Source organism: Oryctolagus cuniculus, chromosome 1, assembly GCF_964237555.1.
Source record: "Oryctolagus cuniculus chromosome 1, mOryCun1.1, whole genome shotgun sequence".
In the NCBI taxonomy this organism is placed as follows: Eukaryota; Metazoa; Chordata; class Mammalia; order Lagomorpha; family Leporidae; genus Oryctolagus; species Oryctolagus cuniculus.
The window spans coordinates 45540601-45562270 of NC_091432.1; the positions used below are offsets into that span (position 1 = coordinate 45540601).

General features: G+C 41.0%; 1 protein-coding gene across 3 annotated transcripts in view; it reads right to left on the reverse strand.

Moving 5' to 3' along the window:
- NELL1 (neural EGFL like 1) overlaps positions 1-21670 on the reverse strand; it is a 1048233-nt gene that overhangs the window by 844424 nt on the left and 182139 nt on the right. For all 3 annotated transcript variants that reach the window (XM_002708986.5, XM_002708985.5, XM_051825007.2), the window contains one exon: positions 7147-7243. In XM_002708986.5, coding sequence (XP_002709032.3) covers positions 7147-7243 — 97 coding nt within the window. The remainder of the gene's footprint in view (positions 1-7146; positions 7244-21670) is intronic.

A 21670-nucleotide genomic window follows, 5' to 3' on the forward strand; every position in this document is an offset into this window, starting at 1 on the left:
GCTCTGGCCCATGTGGTCATTTGGGGAGTGAGCCAGTGGATGGAAGTGCTCCTGTTTGCTTGCTCTATCACTCTCTCTCTCTCTCTCCCTCCCTCCCCCTCTCCCTCTTTCTTCCTCTGTCACCTTACTTTTCAAATAAATAGATCTTTAAAAAAGAAATCTTCATCCAAGCATTTGAAAGTTGCAGTTCCTAAATGGCAGTTTTCTGACAGCTTATTTTGTTCTTTAGTAAGATCATGGCTCCCTGGAACTTCTTTTTTTTTAAGATTTATTTATTTATGTAAAAGTCAGAGTTACACAGAGAGAGGAAAGGCAGAGAGAGAGAGAGAGAGAGAGAGAGAGAGAAAGAGAAAGAGAGAGAGATGTCTTCCATCCGATGGTTCACTCCCCAATTGGCTGCAACGGCCGGAGCTGCACCAATCCGAAGCCAGGAGCCAGGAGCTTCCTCTGGGTCTCCCACATGAGTGCGGGGCCCAAGGACTTGGGTCATCTTTCACTGCTTTCCCAGGCCATAGCAGAGAGCTGGATCAGGAGTGGAGCAGCTAGTCTCGAACTGGCACCCATATGGGATGCCAGCGCTTCAGGCCAGGGCATTAACTCACTGTGCCACAGCACCGACCCCTCCCTGGAACTTCTTGCTGCTTCCTGGCACACAAAATCATCTGTACATTGAAGGTGAGTTATAATAATCTAGTTTTATTTGTAGCTATACTGAATATTCTAAGCAGTCTATTTTCTCTGAGCCTATAGTCACTCCTGCTAATTTAGCGCTAGACGGCATCCTAAGAGGAGGTTTGCCCCAGGTACATTGTTAAAGTTTTTCCACTGTTTTAGTCCTATACTATTCCCCAAGCTTAAATCTGTCTCAAATCTATAGTTGAGGTGATCATAATGAAGAGGAAAAATGACTTAAAAAGGTGATCTGTCCCTATAAGTCTCCCTGGGCCTCTGGTAGGCTCAGACTCCAAAGTCCTGTGTCCACCAATATCATAATGCTAGATCACACCTAGAGTCCAGAGCCCTCTTAGACCAGTGCAGTCAATGGCTAGGACCAAAGTCCACCCTGCTATGGTCTGTCTGCTGCTGAGGTGGGCTCACTGACGATGGCACTCCAACCAGCCATGGTGATGCTGTCTGGGATGTAAGACTAATCAATTGTGGCCACAGAATTCTACTTGGCACTGAAAGAGGTCCAGAGACTGTCTGCAGGCACTAGCTTATTAGGGATAGGGACTGGTAGAATCTGTTTAATACTGGGTTTTACCAGCCTAGCAATGACTCCCAAGATAGGCCTATGGTCCCTTTCTGTCTGCCCAATATTGTAGGAGGAGTGATAGAGACAGCTCCTCAGCTGCCTAGATAGGCACTAGGTGGTAACATCTGGGACTCACAGTATTGAGGTTCTGTGCAATCTTAGGTGTGCACACTAGACCTACATGATACACACAAAACAAGTCCATCCCACCAGGTGCAGGTCTATGCATGATACTGGGGCAAGTTCAGAGACCCTATCTACCCAGACACCTAGGGATGGGGACAATGAGGATTTATCTGGTGTTAGACTAAGCCAGCCCAGCAGTAAGTCTGGATGCTAGACTGGATCACACTTGGTTTACACAGTCATCAAACCCTACAAAATCCAAGGGATATATGCTAGGCCTAAATGAGATTGGCAACAACACATCCTGGAATGAGTTTATCCCATCAAAGTACAGGGCTCCATCTAATGCTAGGGGAGTTCAAAGGCTCAGTTGCTAGCATCAGCTTAAAAGTAGAGGCCTTTGAGATTTCACAGGTGCAAGATATTTTAATGATAAGCCAGGCTCTGAGCTCCAAGGCAAAGTCCTAAGCCCTCTCCCCTGCCCTACTCCATAGGAATCATGCTCTACTTTCTAGTGGAAGATGGATGGGTTCTGACCTCTACAGGTCTATGATTTGGAGCAGGAGCCATGGGTTTCCTGTCTAACTCTGAATTTTACCACAGTGGGCCTGGCACTTGGATTAAATTTCCTTTTCTTTTTTCCATTTTCATATGGATTTTGCCTTTGCTACTTAAAAACAGACTGTTCAATCTATGTCAATTTCTGTAGAAAAATTGTCTTTTCGCACTGGCTACTTTAAGGATCTTCTCAGTGTCTTTGGTGTTTTATTATTCTGCCAATGTTGTCTAACCATCCGATTTGTATAATAGATTATCCAAATGGTCAAAAGTGTGTCCCCTCCTGGCACCCACGTCCTTGCAATGCAATATTCGCAAACAGCCCTTCATAAGATGGAGCCTATTTATTTACTCCTTGACTCTGGATTTGACCATATGACTTTCTTTGGACAATAAAACATCTGTAAATGTGATCAAAGAGTAACTTAAAAATCACTAATACACAAGGGCTTGCTTTCTTCTCACACTTAGAATCCCAAGGGTGCCACATGAATAGGACTGAGGTAGGCCACTGGAGAATGAGAGACCATCAGAAAGAATGGGGAGCACCAGTGAATATTATCTATTATGTTTCCAATATAATGCCCATCATCGCTTTCCATTATTTGCTAGAAATTTCAAATATATATAAAATATACATATATATATGCATGCATACACATATTAAGAAAATATATAACATTATTTTAATATAAATATATTTTTCTACATTTTTCCTATTTTCTTCTCCCTACCTCTGCATAGCTATTAGGTAATTACTTTGACAATATTTTCCATTACATAAATACTCTCCCCACCTGTGTCTAATCTACTATTTGGCAGCATTGCTAAATTTTTATTTTTCACATCAATGACTATATTTTCATTTTTGGAAGTGCATTTTCATTCAAATATACCTGATCATATTTTCATCTTTACTCATTATACATTCCTTAATTTATTATTTTGTTTCTTTAAACATCTTAAATATAGGAATTTTAAAACTGTCTCCTAACTCAGATTTCTAGAGCCGTTTGAGGGTAATTGAGCTGTGTGTTGTTTCTTTCTCTGAGGCTAATGATAGCTTAAAACTTGTATTTTTCTGGATTTTTTTTTAACTTTTATTTAATGAATATAAATTTCCAAAGTACGACTTATGGATTACAATGGCTTCCCTCCCATACCGTCCTTCCCACCCACAACCCTCCCCTTTCCCACTCCCTCTCCCCTTCCATTCACATCAAGATTCATTTTCGATTATCTTAATATACAGAAGATCAGCTTAGTATACATTAAGTAAGGATTTCAACAGTTTGCTCCCACACAGAAACATAAAGTGAAAAATAATAGATGATTTTTTTTAAATGATGATGAAATCAGAGCAGACCTATTGTCATGTTTAATCCCAGTGAGAGCCAAGTTGGGAATTGATAATTTCTTTTTTTTTTTTTTTTTTACAGAGGATCAGTTTAGTATGCATTAAGTAAGGATTTCAACAGTTTGCACCCCCATAGAAACACAAAGTGAAATATATTGTTTGAGTACTCGTTATAGCATTAAATCTCAATGTACAGCACATTAAGGATAGAGATCCTACATGAGGAGTAAGTGCACAGTGACTCCTGTTGTTGACTTTACCAATTGACACTCCTGTCTATGGCATCAGTAATCTCCCTATGCTCCAGTCATGAGTTTCCAAGGCTATGGAAGCCCTCTGAGTTCTCCGACTCTTATCTTGTTTAGACAAGGTCATAGTCAAAGTGGAGGTTCTCTCCTCCCTTCAGAGAAAGGTACCTCCTTCTTTGAAGACCTGTTCTTTCCACTGGGATCTCACTCGCAGAGATCTTTTGCCAGAGTGTCTTGGCTTTCCATGCCTGAAATACTCTCATGAGCTTTTCAGCCAGCTCCGAATGCCTTTAGGGCTGATTCTGAGGCCAGAGTGCTATTTAGGACATCTGCCATTCTATGAGTCTGCTGAGTATCTCACTTCCTATGTTGGATCACTCTCCCCTTTATTTATTCCATCGGTTAGTGTTAGCAGGTACTAGACTTGTCTATGTGCTCCCTTTGACTCCTAGTCCCTCCACCATGACCAACTGTGAACTGAAATTGATCACCTGGAACAGTGAGATGGCATTGGTACATGCCACCTCGATGGGATTGAATTGGAATCCCCTGGTATGCTTCCAACTCCACCACTTGGGGCAAGTCAGCCTGAGCATCTCCCAAATTATACATCTCTTCCCTCTCCCATTCCCACTCCCATGTTCAACAGGGATCACATTTCAGTTAATTTTCAACACTTAAGAATAACTGTGCATCAATTACAGAACTAAACCAGTCATATTAAGTAGAACAGATAAAAAAAAACTACTAAGAGGGATAATGTATTAAGTTGTCCATTAACAGTCAGGGCTATGCTGATCAAGACACCGTTTCCCATAGTGTCCACCTCACTCCAACAGGTTTCCCTCTTGGTGTTCAGTCAGTCGTCACCGATCAGGGAGAACATATGATTTAAACCATGGCCATCCTGTGAGGTCTGCATTGAAGGTAACTTTCTCCAAAGTAAATCTGCATTTTCTTCATCAGGAATCCTATACCCAAACCAAGACCACTTGATCTTTTTTTTTTTTTTTTAATTTTATTTGACAGGTAGAGTTATAGACAATGAGAGAGAGAGAGACAGAGAGAAAGGTCTTCCTTCTGCTGGTTCACTCCCCAAATGGCCGCTACAGCCTGCGCTGCGCCAATCCGAAGCCAGGAGCCAGGTGCTTCTTCCTGGTCTCCCATGTGGGTGCAGGGCCCAAGGACTTGGGCCATCCTCCACTGCTTTCCCAGGCCACAGCAGAGAGCTGGACCAGAAGAGGAGCGACTGGGACTAGACCCCTGCACCCACTTGAGATGCCGGCGCCGCAGGCAGAGGATTAACCAAGTGAGCCACGGTGCTGGCCCCCTACTTGATCTTTATGGACAGAGAAAATCTAAGTTTTAAGCCTGCATGAAGATGCAGTTGTAACTGAAATTCTCAGGAAGTATTTTTTTTTCCTTTCTGAAGAAGTGATGGAGATAGGCTGGTTCCTAGAGTATTGTCCTCTGCTACACAGTAGACCTTCACTCTCACCTCTCACTGCAGGTGCAGTCTGCTGGGTCCTGGCTTTAATTTAGAATTTTCTATTCCAACTCACATGGAACCCAAGACATTTCTGACATCCCACAAAAACTGTTGAAATGTAAGGCTCTAACTGAAATTTTTATACACTGCTGATGGAATGCAAAATGGTACAGCTTCTTGTTTATAGCTATAGCTTTATTCATCACTGCCCAAACTAGAAGAACCCAAATGTCCTTCAAGTGAGAAATAGATTTAAAAAAAAATGGATGGGGCCGGCATTGTGGCGCAGTGGCACAGTGGGTTAACGACCTGGCCTGAAGCACCACCATCCCATATGGGTGCCGGTTCTAGTCCCTGCTGCTCCTCTTCCAATCCAGCTCTCTGCTATGGCCTGGGAAAGAGGGAGAAGATGGCCCAAGTCCTTGGGCCCCTGCACCCACATGGGAGACCCAGCAGAAGCTCCTAGCTCATGGCTCCTGGCTTCGGATCGGCGCAGCTCCGGCCATTGTGGCCAATTGGGAGTGAACAATCAAATGGAAGATCTCTCTCTCTGCCTCTCCTCTGTGTACCTGACTTTCAAATAAAAAAAGAAAAAAAACCTGGAGTACATTCATATAACATAATTAGAATACTACTCAGCAATAGAAAATTAAAAATAAAAGAACAATGTATGCACCCAAGGATTATGGGTAAATCCCAACAGACATACTTAAACAATTACATACATATAAAAGTGATTCCAGCTGTTACACATTCTGGAAAAGTAGGGTCAAAGAACCATCAGTGGTTGCTAGAGACTTAGGGAAGAGAGAAGAGCTGAACAAAAAGGGAGAAGGGAATTTTTGGAGGTGATGAAATGGCTCTTTATCTTAATTATGATGGTTGTTATAAGACTGAAGACTTTTCAGTCTGTGGCATTGTGGTAGTGGGTTAAGCTTCTGTCTTCTATGCCAGCTTCTCGTATGAGCACTGGTTAGAGCCCTGACTGCTCTGCTTCCAATTCAGCTCCCTGCTAATGTACTTGGGGAAGCAGTGGAAGATGACTTAAGTGCTTGGGCCCTAGCCACCAACACAGGACACCTAGATGATGTTCCAGGCTCCTGACTTCAGCCTGGCCCAACCCCTGCTCTTGCAGCCATTTGGGGAGTGAACCAGCAAATTGATTCTCTTTCTCTCTCTCTCTTTCTCCCTCTCTGTTCCTCCCTTACTTCCCCCCTCAACTCTGTAACACTGTCTTTCAAATAAATAAATATTTTTCTAAAGAGTTTTTCAAAGCTCACAAAATTGTACATTTACAGGGGCAAATTTTACTGTGTTAGCTATACCTTAATTTTTGAAAAAGGAAAAACATAGGAGTCTAAGTTCCCAGTACCAGCAGACACCCCTCTGGTTTTTTCTCTGTCTGAAGTATTTGGACACTAAAGATTTCCCTTCTTCTAAGTGCAATGATGACTTTTGAAAGATTTCTTTTGGGTTGTATCTAGCACTTACAGGCATGTTTAAGCAAGAGAATTCTTAGAGTATCTACTCTACCATATTGCTGGAAGCAAAAGTTGGACACTTTTAAAGAACAAACCTCTCTTCAAATTTCATAGTGCTTTTAAGTTTTTCGATTCATTTTATCATTGCATCCTCGTGTTTCTGAGAGCACAATAACTCAGTTATTATATTATCTTCTTTATATACAAGAAAACCAAAGCTTGAGGAAGATGAAATGTTTCCTACTGTATATCTGGACATCTACCTCAAATCAAAATAACACATTTTCTGAAAACAGAAACCAAGTTGAAGATAAGCCAAAGTCCCCATAATTAAGCCAATGAGACACGCTTGAAGGATAATTTACATTCTGTATCACCCATGCCTGGCAGCAAAGTGAGCTGTGTGATCCTGAGCAATTCACTTTACCCTGACTAGTTTCAAAGCACTCACTTCATAGAATGGTTTTGACAAGTAAATGTGTGAGTGAAAAGCACATGGCACACAGTGTCACTAAGGATCACTTGTTACTACCATGTCGTGCTGTTCCCATTCATGTAATTAAATGCATATCCTCAACAATACAGTCTATTGAATACTGCAAACACACATACATACATAAATTAGTGCTTACTTTGAAAAAGCCATGCTTTTGGTTGCGCTGACCCAGCCATAAATTGCTTCCCGGAGGAAGGTTGGTCTCTGGAGGGTCTATTACACGTTCATAAATCCTATGGAGACAAAGAACACAGTTACTATTAGAGAGGATCAAGATAGAACCAAGGTGTGTACAGGCTGCTTCAAGCACTTACACATTTGCTGCTATTCTAAACAGATGGAGCCAGTATGTGGCATCTTAAATGACAGGTAACATCAATGTAGAGATCTGTTTCTTGGCAACACATGGACATGTTACCTGGGTGGGATGCTCCTAACTTTCTATCAACTCCCCTTAACAGAAGACAAAGGAAGGGGGTAACATTTTTGACTGTCTGCTCTGAGCAGTGATTTCACAACAACTGTGGAAGCAGTTTATCCAAATGTTGAAACTGAGAAAGTTGAGATTCAGAGAATATAACCTGGTCAACCAACTGAACACAAGAAGAAGTAACAGAATTGTAAAAAGAACCCTTATCTGCCTGACAAGAAGCTCATGTAATTTTCTTTACATCCTACTTACTCCTTGACTTTGGTTTATTTAGCTGGTATTCATTTCAACAGTAACCTCAGAGAACCCTTTGAACAAGTGCATAATGTCTTTTGAGCACTTTTTGTACTCCAGCTCCACACTAGACAACAGGAAATAGAGCAATAAACTATCCCTTTAGATTAAAAGTAACATATGAGGCTGGGGCTGTGGCATAGCGGGAAAAATCGCTGCCTGCAGTGCTGGTTCAGGAACTGGCTGCTCCACTTCCAATCTAGCTTTCTGCAGTGGCCTGGGAAAGCAGCAGAAGATGGCCCAAGTCCTTGGACCCCTGCACCCAACATGGGAAGACCCAGAGGAAGCTCCTCATTCCTGGCTTCAGATTGGCACAGCTCCAGCTGTTGTGGCCAACTGGGGAGTAAACCAGTGGATGGAAGACCTCTCTCTCTCTCTTTCTATGCCTCTCCTTCTCTCTCTGTATAACTCTGACTTTCAAATAAATAAATAAATCTTAAAAAAAGAATAAAAGATAAAGGTATGTACATGAAGGAAATCATCTGATATATCCAGTTAATATATCCAGTTATATCTAGGTAACTAACATGGCATAGGCCATAGCTCAAAAGTTGGAAGTCCCTACAGAGCCTACAGAACAATTGAAAGCCTCAATTTTTAGCCTTGTCAAGGCTCAGTCAGTCAACCACAAATCTTCAAAAATTATACCTTCCTGAAAAATAGTCCTTGTACTACCAGCTGGTCACACACCTTTACTTCATCCCCTGCAATACCTTTCATACCATGTGCTAGGAGATGATGGGTGGGGTGACAAAGAGTCATCTGGAGATTTCAGTTCCTTCTCAGACCCTTGCCCATTCCTGCTTTCCTCAATCCATACGCACAGAAGTTGCTGAGGAGTCACTCCTCAGGTGTGCCCAGAGGCTCGGACAGACCATCACTCTTCCTGATAGGAGGGAGCTGACTGCCTCCTGCCAGAGAATGATGTACTCCTCCAGCAGTTGTCAGGCAGAAGAACGGAAGATTGTCCAGTTGTGTCAGGGAAAGTGAATGATTTCAAGGCTGTTGCAATCGGGAGCTGTCACGTTGCCACCTTGTATTCAGCTGCATAGTCAACTGCTCTACACTTCTCCACTGGAAACAGGCTGTTTCCTAACAATACATGCAAGGTAATCTGCAGACAAAGCTGCAGACAGAGTACATCATGTCTGTACTAATTGTCTTTCCAGTATAAATGGAGGTCTAAAGCATAATCAAGGAAAAAGAAGTTGACAGTGTGTGTTTTCTTTGGAGGAATCCAAACTTGTGTGTGTGTTTGTGTTAATATGAACCATTTCAAACAATTTGTTAAAACTACTTAAACAGAAGAATCAGCTATATACTTCATTTTAAAAAGGGGTTTCTCTCCCTCATATGAGTGGAGAAACTTAAAAACCAAATTTATAACAAAAGAGAAATGCATAAGTTATAAATCAACTCAAAAGAATTTACTAGAGTCATTAAGAGTGATAAATATGGCCAGCACCATGGCTCAATAGGCTAATCCTCTGCCTTGCGGCGCCAGCACACTGGGTTCTAGTCCCGGTCGGGGCGCTGGATTCTGTCCCGGTTGCCCCTCTTCCAGGCCAGCTCTCTGCTGTGGCCCGGGAGTGCATTAGAGGATGGCCCAAGTCCTTGGGCCCTGCACCCCATGGGAGACCAGGAGAAGCACCTGGCTCCTGCCTTCAGATCAGCGCGGTGTGCCGGCCGCAGCATACCGGCCACGGCGGCCATTGGAGGGTGAACCAACGGCAAAGGAAGACCTTTCTCTCTGTCTCTCTCTCTCACTATCCACTCTGCCTGTCAAAAAAAAAAAAAAAGAGAGAGTGATAAATATGCATATTATGAAACACAAGAAAGTATATTCAAAATAATTTTACTGGAATGTAAAATTATTTATGTACTATGGAGATAATGATGCAAAAATTTAATTTAATGTTAGTAAATATCACAAGAGGCTAGAGAGAAATGGAAATCACTGTATTTAGGTGAAGAGGCAGAAGCAATTTTCTATAAGGCTGTTTTACTAATAAACTGAAAAATTTTTGGAATCATTTATCGTGCTTTTCATTTTTAAATAATTTAACTGTGTCAGAGAGGAGCTCTCAATTTGAAAGTTTTCTTTTTGGTGTTCAATGTGACAGAAAATGATCTCTAATGAACAGTAAGCCCATAAGCAATGTTTATTAAGTTTATGAATGAATGAAGGATGGAACAATCCAAAAGATCAACTTCCTATCCCACCTAATCTCCCACAACCATCATTGCTCTTGGTAGTGAGGAAGCCCAGCATTTGAGATCCTCCAGTATCAGCTAATGCAGGGTAACTCAAAGCACATGTGGCAAAATGGGGTTATGGTGTCCTAGGTCATGTAGCCCCACGAGGACCTCTCCAAATGCCAAGGAAGGTCTGGTGGTGACCTCTTCCCAGCAGCCCTGCCAATTCACTCCAAGAGGCAGTCCTCACAGGGGCAGTCCAAACTGGATAAAGACATTGCAACATGAAGAGAATTTTTTTTAAAGCCCTCATGCAGGAAATTTAGCCACGAGGAAACATCAGACAAATTCAAATTGAAGAACATTCCACAAAATAACTGCTCTCTGAAATGTCAAAGTCACAAAAAATAAAGGCTGAGAATCAGTTGCAGATTAAAAAAGATCAAAGGAACCTAAAAACTAAGTATAAGATGGGATCCTGTTTTGGATTCTGTGGCAGGAATAAAAAAACATATTGGACATTTTTGGGGAAAATTTGAATAAGAGATATCAATTAAGAAATATTATTGTATGAGTGCCCAATTTCCTGATTTTGATATTTGGATCATGACTGTCATTTTCCTGGGAAATAGACTCTAATGTACTTAGGGATAGAGGATCATATTATTGCATCTTATTCTCAAGGTGTTCAAAATAATTAGCTTGTGAATGCATATGTATGCACATATATAAATATGCACACATTAATATTTAGGAAGAGAGGAAGCAGAATCTGAGCAAACAGCATATGATTGATCTTTGTATCATTCTTGTAACTTTTCTAAGAATGGTTTAAAACCATTTTAAAGTAACAAGTTTTAAAAATAGTGTTAAAAATCCCCCAAAAGATCTGTAAAGGATAAACTGAAAATATAGGCAAAACTATATGATCTACTGGCCAGTAGGTACTAACAGTACTTTCCTGTCACATGCCTGGTGGCAACAGTGAATCAAACAAAAAGTCAATGAATGAATGAATGAATGAATAGATGAGTAAAAACATATTGCACAGAGATGTTGATAAGACATCATAAACTCATAAATGGTATTATCACATTCCTACCTTGTACAACTGTACAAGAGGAGTTATATTGCCATGTGCCAGAAAATAGTCAGAATCTTGGCAAAGAAAATGCTGCTGAAATATGAGGTAAAGTTTGGGTGGACTGGCTCACACAAACAAGCAGGGAGGATACAGTGACCGTAGCTTCAATGTGGTGTCACCCAAGTCAGTGAAATAAAGTGTCAAAGCTAACGTGAGTACAGTGAACTCCTTGCTTTCTGCTGTAGTGAGGAAACTGAATCTTCTGATATGTACATCATTCTGTTTAATGAAGTTTCCTTCTCACAAGCAAGTATCTCACCAACTACAATGTGGGCACCATCATGCTGATTATAGGGGTAAGCCCAAGAAATTTTATATGGCCAAGCCCTTGCCTTCAAGTCCAATGCCTGACAGATAGATAGACAACATGCATGCATAAATTCTATATTTTAATGAATTACATGCAATTCTGTATGGAATCAGCAGAGGAAAAAGAATTCTTCCTGTCATAGTCAAAAAAGACTTCCCAAAGAAGAGTACTCTACAATTGAGTTTTTTTTTTTTTGGGGGGGGGGGGCGGTGTACAGGTTAGAGTGGACAGTGAGAGAGAGAGACAGAGAGAAAGGTCTTCCTTTGCCGTTGGTTCACTCTCCAATGGCCGCCCCGGCCGGCGCACCGCGTTGATCCGATGGCAGGAGCCAGGTACTTATCCTGGTCTCCCATGGGGTGCAGGGCCCAAGCACTTGGGCCATCCTCCACTGCACTCCCAGGCCACAGCAGAGAGCTGGCCTGGAAGAGGGGCAACCGGGACAGAATCCGGCGCCTGGACCGGGACTAGAACCTGGGGTGCCCGCGCCGCAAGGCGGAGGATTAGCCTAGTGAGCCGCATGAAGAATTGAATGGAGTTGACATAGCAGACAAAACAGCCAGCATTTACACAGCATTTAATGTGTGCCAAGCCTTGTACCAAGGGATTTCAAAGTGTTAAGTCACTCTTTCCTCACAACACCACCAGCAGGAGGGTGTTCTTGGCTCAGCAAGGTTAAAGAACTTGTCTGTGTGGTTAACCAGCTTGCAAGTGACTGAGCTGGGATTTGAACCCAGACCCCACATCTGTGTAACTGACCTCTTTCTTGTTTTGACTCTTCAATCAGCAGAGAAGGCATCTCTTACCACAGAAACCCCACCCAAGACATAATTTCTCAACAAGTTAAACTATAGGAAGACAAACACAGTAAATGCTTTCAGAACAATGAAATATTTGTTACAATCTTCCTTAGATGACTCTGAAAAATACTTCAGATCTGGTAGTTTTTATCCACATGTCACATACACAGGTGTCTTTTTATTTTCTATCAGATAAAAGTGAAAACCTGATTTGTTCAAATAAATTAAAACTCACAACTTGATTTAAGGAAGGAAAAGGAGAAAGTTCATGGGCCAAAGCATGTGGCCAATATTGGTTCTCTCTCCACAATCGCCTTGTTTTCTTCTAGACTCACAACCATACTGTTTCCCAGCCTCCCTTGAACTTGGATGTGACCATGAAATGTGAGTGGAAGGGATGTGCCCCACTTCTGGGCCTCACCTCCCCACCAAAAGAATTTTCTCATGCAAAGAATTTCCTCAAGCATCTTCCACACCTCTCTCTCTCTCTCTCTCTCTCTCTCTCTCTCTCTCTTTCTCTCTCTCTTTCTCTTTTTCTCTCTCTCTTTCTCTCTCTCTTTCTCTCTCTCTTTCTCTCTCTCTCTCTCTCTTTCTCTCTCTTTCTCTTTCTCTCTTTCTCTTTCTCTTTCTTTCTTTCTCTGTTTCCATGTCAGCTGATTGGAGAAGCGACTGAGGGGTAAGAGCTGGGAAGAGCAACAAGGCATAGAATTCTGCACCCCAAATGATGACCTGAAGGCCACCTGTCAACTAGATACAACCAACCAGACTCAACATGCCCTAAAATGCAAATTCTGTTATGTTAAGCCATTGAAATTGAAAGACTTTTCTTTAAGTGTGGCTAACACAATTCACCCTAACAAATACACTGAAAAATTAAAAGATAAATCATTGGGGCTGGCTCTGTGGCATGACAGGTAAAACCACCACCTGCAGTGCCGGCATCACATAGGGGTGCCAGTTCAAGTCCCAGCTGCTCCACTTCCAATCCAGCTCTCTGCTATGGCCTGGGAAGCCAGAAGAAGATGGCCCAAGTCCTTGGGAACCTGCACCTATGTGGGAGACCTGAAGAAAGTTCCTGGCTCCTGGCTTCGGATCGGCACAGCTCCGGCCATTGCAGCCATCTGGGGAATGAACCAGCGGATGGAAGACCTCTCTGTCTCTCTCTCTGCCTCTGCCTCTCTGTAACTCTGCCTTTCATATAAATAAATATTGTGTTTTTCATGTCCACAAAGTCAGGAGGTATCCGAGATAATGTGTATGGCAAAGAAAAAAACTTGGGACTAAACAGACTTGGGTGCATATTCCAATTCTGCATTTTAATAGCTCTGCAAGTTTTTAATGCTTCTGAATCTCGACTTCCTCATTTTAAAAAAGGAGATATTACTGCTAACTGGAAGGATTATGGTGAGGATGAGCTGAAATACATTTAACTCCTTTGCTACACAGTAAGTGCTGGGTTCTGTAAACCTAACAGGGTACCTGAGAATGCAGAACTGTATAGGTCACATGACCCACTTAAACTCAAGTGCTGTGACTCCCACCAAGCAAATTCATTGAGATGGAATTATCAGTATCTTAGACACCTTCTTAGGCTTTGGGATAAAGTTTTTTTTTTTTTTTCCTAATGACAACATTGTCACAAAGTATCTTTAGGGGTGTCATATTTCAATCTTAAAATATAAGAACTTAGTATCTGTTCTGTCTTCAGTTTCCAAAACTTTGAAAATTTTAATCTTGCTTCTTTTCACTTTCCATAAATTGAAAAGTTACAAGTAAGAATGTAACAGAAAAGAAAGAAATGGAGTTAACATTATTGATTTCTGTTGCTGTTTAGCCTTATTTTACAGAGTGAACTGATGGTCCACGTAGACACCAATCTTTGGAATTCTGCACAAAGTATATTTCATATGACAGACTAAAATTACACAATTTTTATTATTTTAATGTGTCATTCTTTAGCTTCTTTTAATATTTTCACAATTTTTTCAATGTAAATCACTCAAAGTTCTAAGTAAACAATTTTATATCCTTCAAAAACAATTCTTTGCATTTACAAAAGTTTTGCTTTTGTGATTCATCATAAACTCTCATTAGATGGACTCAGGAAAAAGAGGTAGAAAAACATAACTGATGATATTTTATCTGTGGACAGAATTCATCTTACAAAAAAAGTAAAAAGAAGCCATTGCTGAGCACCAAATACCTTTTGTGTGAGCAACACATGACAGCCCCATTCCTTTACCTCGTCCAGCATCAGGCACTTTCCTAGCCCCCACTTGAGACATTTAACTGGATTTAGCCAACATATAGAAAAGATTTTTGAGAAAATGAAAATGTCAGCAGAGAGCAGAGGCTCTTATTTTAGGCTGCTATTTCAGACTGGCCTTACACATCTTCCTTCTGCATATTACTTTTTACATACCCCAACTGCCCATATGTTAGTTTCTTACTGATCTCTGAGACCCTTCCCATTTGAAGGGCCCATCTGGACACATTCTCCAGCCCCTTCAGCAGGCGACACTGTAACCACCCTACTCCCACCAGGCTCTCTAAGACTCTGCTCCTTTCCAGGACTGCCTTTCCCAACCTCCCTACCAGAGGGATTCGGCTTTTCTGCCACCCCTGGGCCCAGTATGTTTGGTATGCCTGCACTTCCTGACTGCTACTTCTGTTTTCTCCTGGGTCTGGAGGAAAGCAAACCTTCACTGTGCGATCCCTATGCCTGCTCAGTCCTCACCTAACAAATTCCCTGACCTTCTAATATAAAGTAGCTCCACTTGGCCAATTAGCTCATTTTACCCCTTTTAAAGCAGATGACTCACGGCCGGCACCTCGGCTCACTAGGCGAATCCTCTGCCTGCGACGCCGGCACCCCGGGTTCTAGTCCCAGTTGGGGCGCTGGATTCTGTCCCGGTTGCTCCTCTTCCAGGCCAGCTCTCTGCTGTGGCCCAGGAGTGCAGTGGAGGGAGGGTGGCCCAGGTCCTTGGGCCCTGCACCCGCATGGGAGACCAGGAGGAAGCACCTGGTTCGTGGCTTCAGATCAGCGCAATGTGCTGGCCGTAGTGGCCATTTTGGGGGTGAACCAGCAGAAAAAGGAAGACCTTTCTCTCTGTCTCTCAGTAACTCTGCCTGTCAAAAAAAAAATTAAAAAAAAAAAGCAGGTGACTGTCAAATTAGATCTTTTCTGGTCATCTCCTACCACCAGGCTGTAAGGACTCTGAAGGCAGACCTTGTCTGTCTGTATCAAGTTGGCATTTCTAGTGTCTGGAAGAGTACCTCTCCAAGGTAGGTGCCTTCTCCCATACCGAAAGCATGCAAGAGTGAAGAAATGAATGAAAACTTCCTGGCACTCCCTTCAGAATAGGAAGACCATAGTTAGAAAGTTATAAAAGCCCTTTTGCAGCAAAAATTTATAACAAGATGAGCAATTTGCAAAATGAATAATCCAGGCTGAGAAAACAAATAGTCAAAACTGACACATTGCAATATGCCAATCATCCTGAGGAAAATCGTTAATAAAAACAAGTGAAACATGATAACCCTTTTCAAGTGTTTTTGTCCACATCCCCACTTTATTGGATTTATATAAGAAGTCCAAAAGAAAGAACAAAAGGAACTCCTCTTGCCGTTTTTCATCCAGAAAACAGAAAAGGATAACAGGTTTGAATCTGTCAGGCAGATAACTCACTAACAGGAAAATCAGATAGATGTACTTCAAAAAGAGATGGAAAAAATAGTCAGCAATCTGAAAATTAATTATATCAAGTGCATGCCTTTTGATAAGCACAAGATTTAATGCTTAAATTGATTGCATTGTAATCAGCCCAAATTTAGCACATTCCCATAGACTGATGTAAATACATTTATTGTACAAATATCTAAAATTGTATTCTTTCTTTTGACTGAAGAAAATGTGATTCCCACTTATGTTTCTGAGACTTTGAGCTCACTTGCTGCCTATTAAGTTTTTTTTGAGAGAATTATAGGAATTTTGCATGCCATTACTATCAGTATTTTAAAGTATAAGTATCTCATTTATAATACAATACTATGCAAAATTAAACACCTAGTCAAACATAAAACCTACTTGAAAGGAATGAGCAAAGCAAAGAGTAACCGACACTCCCTGTAAAACTCAGTCACTAAATCAAGAGCCCATCTTAGGAATTTTCTTCACAAAGCACAACCTCTCTTTATTCATGACTTCAGTCAAGAATACCCTTGCTAGCAAGTGTCCTGTCTGCTTAAAAGACCGGTCAATATTCTATGAAGAACTTGATTTCCCCATTAATAGATAAAGCCCTCAGGGCTTAACACAAAGCAATGTGGTGGTTCAACAACAGTACTTATGAAGGAATATTGGATTTTTATTTACTTGGATGAAGACAGGCCTCTGAAGGGACTCCACGGTACTTTTCCCAATTATATAGAAGAATGAATTTCCAATGTAAATCATGTGAATCGACATGTATTATGCTCCTATCCAATAACACCATATGAAGGCCAAATGAAGAGGTTTATCTTGGGCTTTGCCTAGAATTGAAGAAACGGTCCTGTGCTCTCTCTGAAGAGGAAAGTTGTAATGACCTTCCTTTGCTAGACAGAGCCTCATCCTCACTGCCTTTTAGCCGGCAATAATGAATGTCAAGGTTCTCCCTAGAGAATGTTTCCTACACTGAACATAACCTAATTCCCATCTGACTTCTCCTCACTAACGTGGCAAGGGTTACCTTGCATATAAAGCTACAGGCAAGCTCTATGACCATATGTTGAAAGGAGCATAACATATTCTCAACTTTCAGACTCATAAGACAAAAGTGAGAATAATAAAGTTCTTGATAGGAACTAGAGAAAAAAATAGCAGCTACATGATATCACTAGCATTATTCTTGGCACCCAAAATATTAGCATTCTATACATAGGTCATTGCACACTAGACAAGTTCCTCAAATGTGATATGGTATTTTGCCAGCTGTGTACACTGATGAGTTACTTGTTGAATTTCCATGTCAGATTTGCCTGGTTGTTGTTAATTATTTGTTAACATGAAATACAAGCACACAGGACTTGTATCAGAAGGACATGAAAGGAATATCCCAAAGAGGAACTCTGCAGTCTCCTCCTACCAATCTGTTTAACCAAATCCAGATGACTCCTAACAAATGACAAGATTTAAAAAGGCACCTCTGGCATTATACAGGAGCAAACAGACTCTAATGGGGAGAGGAACTATTGGATGAATACAGCATGTCCCAAACATGTTTAAATTGAATTCTAAGCTAAATCCATGCAGAGCACAGGAAGACAGACTACAGCAAAGCTCAGCAGGTTTCCAAACTGTTCCTTTGCAGCTGGCAGTAGAATACACACAAATGCAAACAAAACAGAGGAGGTAAAGTTGAAAACTGGAAGGAGATGTCTGCTATGATCAGTGACAAGACAGCAACATTCAAATGAACTAGCAAACACTGCAGGAGAGACTTTAGAACCAGAACATGCAAAGAGAGGAGAGAGAAATCTTCACAGAAACCAAGACTATGCGTGACCTGCTTCATCCACTTAGAAAACACTTGCCAAATCCATGATTTTTCTTACCTAGCAACTAAATTTACTATTTCTTTTTTCTTTCTACGTCTAGATCTTCAACCATACCATGGGTGCTTTCCCTTCTTAATCGTATTTTATGACTCTAACATCTCTCCCTTACTACTTCTTATTCAATCTTGCAAGATGTTTCTGATTTGTGGGTAAGAGTCAAATAACCAGCTTATGTAAGTTTTTCCTGTTCAGCATTTTCATCTGTGATTTAGTGTAATAGGAGGTGGGCTTCTTGAATCTGCAAGAAAATTTGAAGCTGAAGTGGTGATTTCAATCATAGCAGATTTAGTACAGCAATATAGGATTAAAAGAGATACTAATAGGCAAAAATTAAAATCGAATCAAGAAAGATGAAATCTAATATGGAAGAATGAAAAGTTCCATGTTTGGAGAAAATTTGTTTCTCAAAGAATGTGAGATCTAAGTGTGAACGGTAATAAATATTGAAAAAAACAATCATTTTGGTCAACAGTGAGCTAAAATAAGACTGTCAAAGGGTTCTTGTGATCTTGAACTGTGCCATGAGAGGAAGATAATTATCTTATCCTAATCTGAGTCAGTCTGCCCAGAGATAATCACTTTTAGTCCTATGAAGTTAGGTGATAAACAGACATACTTCAGACAGAATCAAGCAAGATTATGAGGGTTTGTGAGCCAAATCACATGATGAGTAGTTGAAGGAAAAGAAATGTTCAGTCTGATGAAATAAGAAAGGTCATGATAATATCATCAAATATTTGGAGGACTGTGATGGTAAATACTTTGGTGCCTGCCACCCATGTAAGAGACCCAGATGGACTTCTGGGATCCTGCCTTTGGCTTTGGCCAGCCCTGGCTGTTGTGGGCAGCTGGGGTAGTAAACCAGTGAATGGAAGATCTGTCTCTCCATTTCTCTTTCAGTCTGTCTGCCTTTCAAACAAACAGAAAATAAGCAAACTTTTTTTAAAGTCAAATATTCAATCAGTGGATTACAAAAACAGTATGAAATAGAGAAATATCATGGAGTTAGAATCAGATAAGACACCACCTATGACACATGCATCACACATGGGTGCATGTGCATGTCCCGTTGCTCTGCTTCCAATCCAGCTCTCTGCTAGTGTGCCTGGGAAAGCAGCAGCAGAGGACCCAAGTACTTGAAACTCTGCACCCATGTGGGAGACAAGGATGGAGCTCTTGGCTCCTGGCTTTGGCCTCGCCAAGCCGTGGGCCTTTGCAACCACTTGGGAAGTAAACCAGTGAATGGAAGACCTCTGTTTCCGTGCCTCTCCCTCTCTCTCTCTGTAGCTCTGTCTTTCAAATATATCAATAAATCTTCAAAAAAAAAAAAAATACTCAGTACATAGATTTGCCATGAACATCAAACATATTCCCTCTAAAAGTAATTTGTGAAGTCTAAAATGCTTTTTACAAGTGGAACATTATTAATGTTATCAGGTAAGATTGAATAACCTAAAAGACACTTTAATTTGAAATATTTTCAGATAAGTTACCAAAAACCTCTCATCTAAGACACCTGGCTCAATTGGATAGCTCATAGTACCCATTCTTTACTGTGCAATTTCTATAAAAGAGGAGCTTAAGGGCTGCAATCTGATGGGAAAGAAAGCAACATATGAACCTCCAGAATCACTCCCTGGATGGTACTGATGATGGGACATTGAGGTCATGGTCATTGGTCCCATCTTTTCTAGAGGTTCAGACAAAATGTACTTCTCACAGCAATCAATTATACCCCATGCTGGCTGCCTCCAAAATATTTGCTGATGCTCTCATGAGTGGGTGATAATTTACTGCAAACTCATTTTGTTCTTCACCTAGATGCACATTTAAATGAAGGCCCTAGTAATAATAAATCAAAAGTCTGCTGCCTGTATAAAATGCACTTGGAAATCAGGATTCTCAGGGTCAGAAAGGACACCAAAGTTCTTCTGATCCAACCTCCATCTGCTACTTGTTATATTAATATATGAGCATCCAGAAGCCATCTGTTATGCAGTGGGCAAGTGTAACATCCTCACGTAACAGTTGAAAGCTTCCCAGAACAAATGGATGTCCCCCCAAAGGCTTGATGATTGACCATTTCCAAACAACCCATGTGAAATATATCAAGGTCCAGCAGTCATGGTAAGAAACAAGGGAAATAATTTGCTCTCTCTCCATGAAGTCTTTAGCCACAGATTCTCTCTCTCCTCCTCTCTCCTCTCCTCTCCTTTCCTCTCCTCTCCTCTCCTTTCCTTTTCTCTCTCTCTCTCTCTCTCTCTCTCTCTCTCTCGATCACACACACATACATACATATCCTTGCCCCAAACGTTTATTGGCAACACTAAGATTCAGGTAAGCAAGGATCCATATTCCTTGACCTTTTGACTTTTTTAGGACTTTGGAAATCATGATAAGGACCCTCATCAATTCCTAAACTTGGCATAACAATAGGATGACCTTGTGATCTTTCCAAAAAATGCAAATTCCTAACCACTCATAAAATCAGACTTGTAAATGCCAGTCTTGCCTTAGAAAAGATTCTTTTATGAAAGTCTGATTTAGCATTATCTGCCTTCAAGTAGCAGAGTCAGGCTTGACTGAGGCTCCTGCCCTAGCAACAAGTCATAGCAGCACTGCAGCCAAGCGAGCCTACTATGGAAGTAACAGGATTCTGCTTAGGGCATCTCCAGAGCACAGTGAGAGGCACAGAGCATTCACTGCTGCAGGAACGTGTCTAAAGCTATTTCTATTTGAATAAAAGATAAAGTAGCACAAAAAAATCCTTGAGCATCCTCTCTTTTTGTGAAACACATAAAGAAATGAAGAGTTCTCCATGACCCACTAATAATAGTTGTGTGGATGATTTATGGAGTTATAGAGACATACATACAGATGATAGATGATTGATAGATAATCACCTGTAGATTTTTTTGACAAGAATAGTATTGGGGTGGTGTTTGGCATGGCAGTTAAGTCACCACTTGAGACTCCCATATTGTAATGCCTGGTTTAATTCCCAACTACTTCCAACTTCCTGCTAATGCACACTCTAAAAGGCAGCAGATGATGGCTCAAAGACTTGGTTCCCATCCAATCCTGTGGAATACCTGAATGGAATTCCAGGCTCCTGCCTTTGACTTGGTCCAGCCCTAGCTGTTGTGAACATTTGGGGAGTGAACCAGTGGATGGAAGATTTCTGTCCATCTCACTGTCTCTGTGCCTATCAAAGAAAATGGAAATAAATAATAAGTTTTCAAAAAATTTAAACTGTTATATCCATGGCCTTGAGAGCTTCATATAATGTTTTTGAACAGCAATAAGTAGCTTATAATTTAGTTTTAAATATTGGGACACACTATAAAGAAATATAGAGTAGGATGCACTGCATCTTCTCCATTTGTTCCTTTTGGATACATTCTTCACCCTTTTTTGGTTTGCTCTGTGCCCAGGAGACTGATCTTGAAGTCTCTAGCAACAAGTTCCTCCCTTGTTTGGTTAGGTCAATCTCAGCCAAAGGGAAGCAACAACATAGGGGGCAGGAAGTGATGGAGGTTGGAGGATTCATTAATGAACATGTGAAAAGCCTAGCACAGTAGTTGGCACATGGAATTCACTGATCAGTGGCAGCTGCTCCTAGTAACAATGGAAAAAAGGGTGGAGAAGTTCCTTACTAAAGAGTACTTTTTGCATTTTTTCCTCTCCCAGCTGCCTCTAGTCTTCCCAATATAAATATAAGCTTGACTGTTTTTTCAATAATGTTTACAGAGTGGACAACTTGTGTGCCTTGACTTCTGCTTTGTAGAATGTACACTGAATTATTCAGTTAGTTTGGGGCTCTTTCTTCTAAAAAGTAATTGTCATCTTCTTGAAAGAAATTTTTATTCTTTCATACTATCAGTCCTGTCA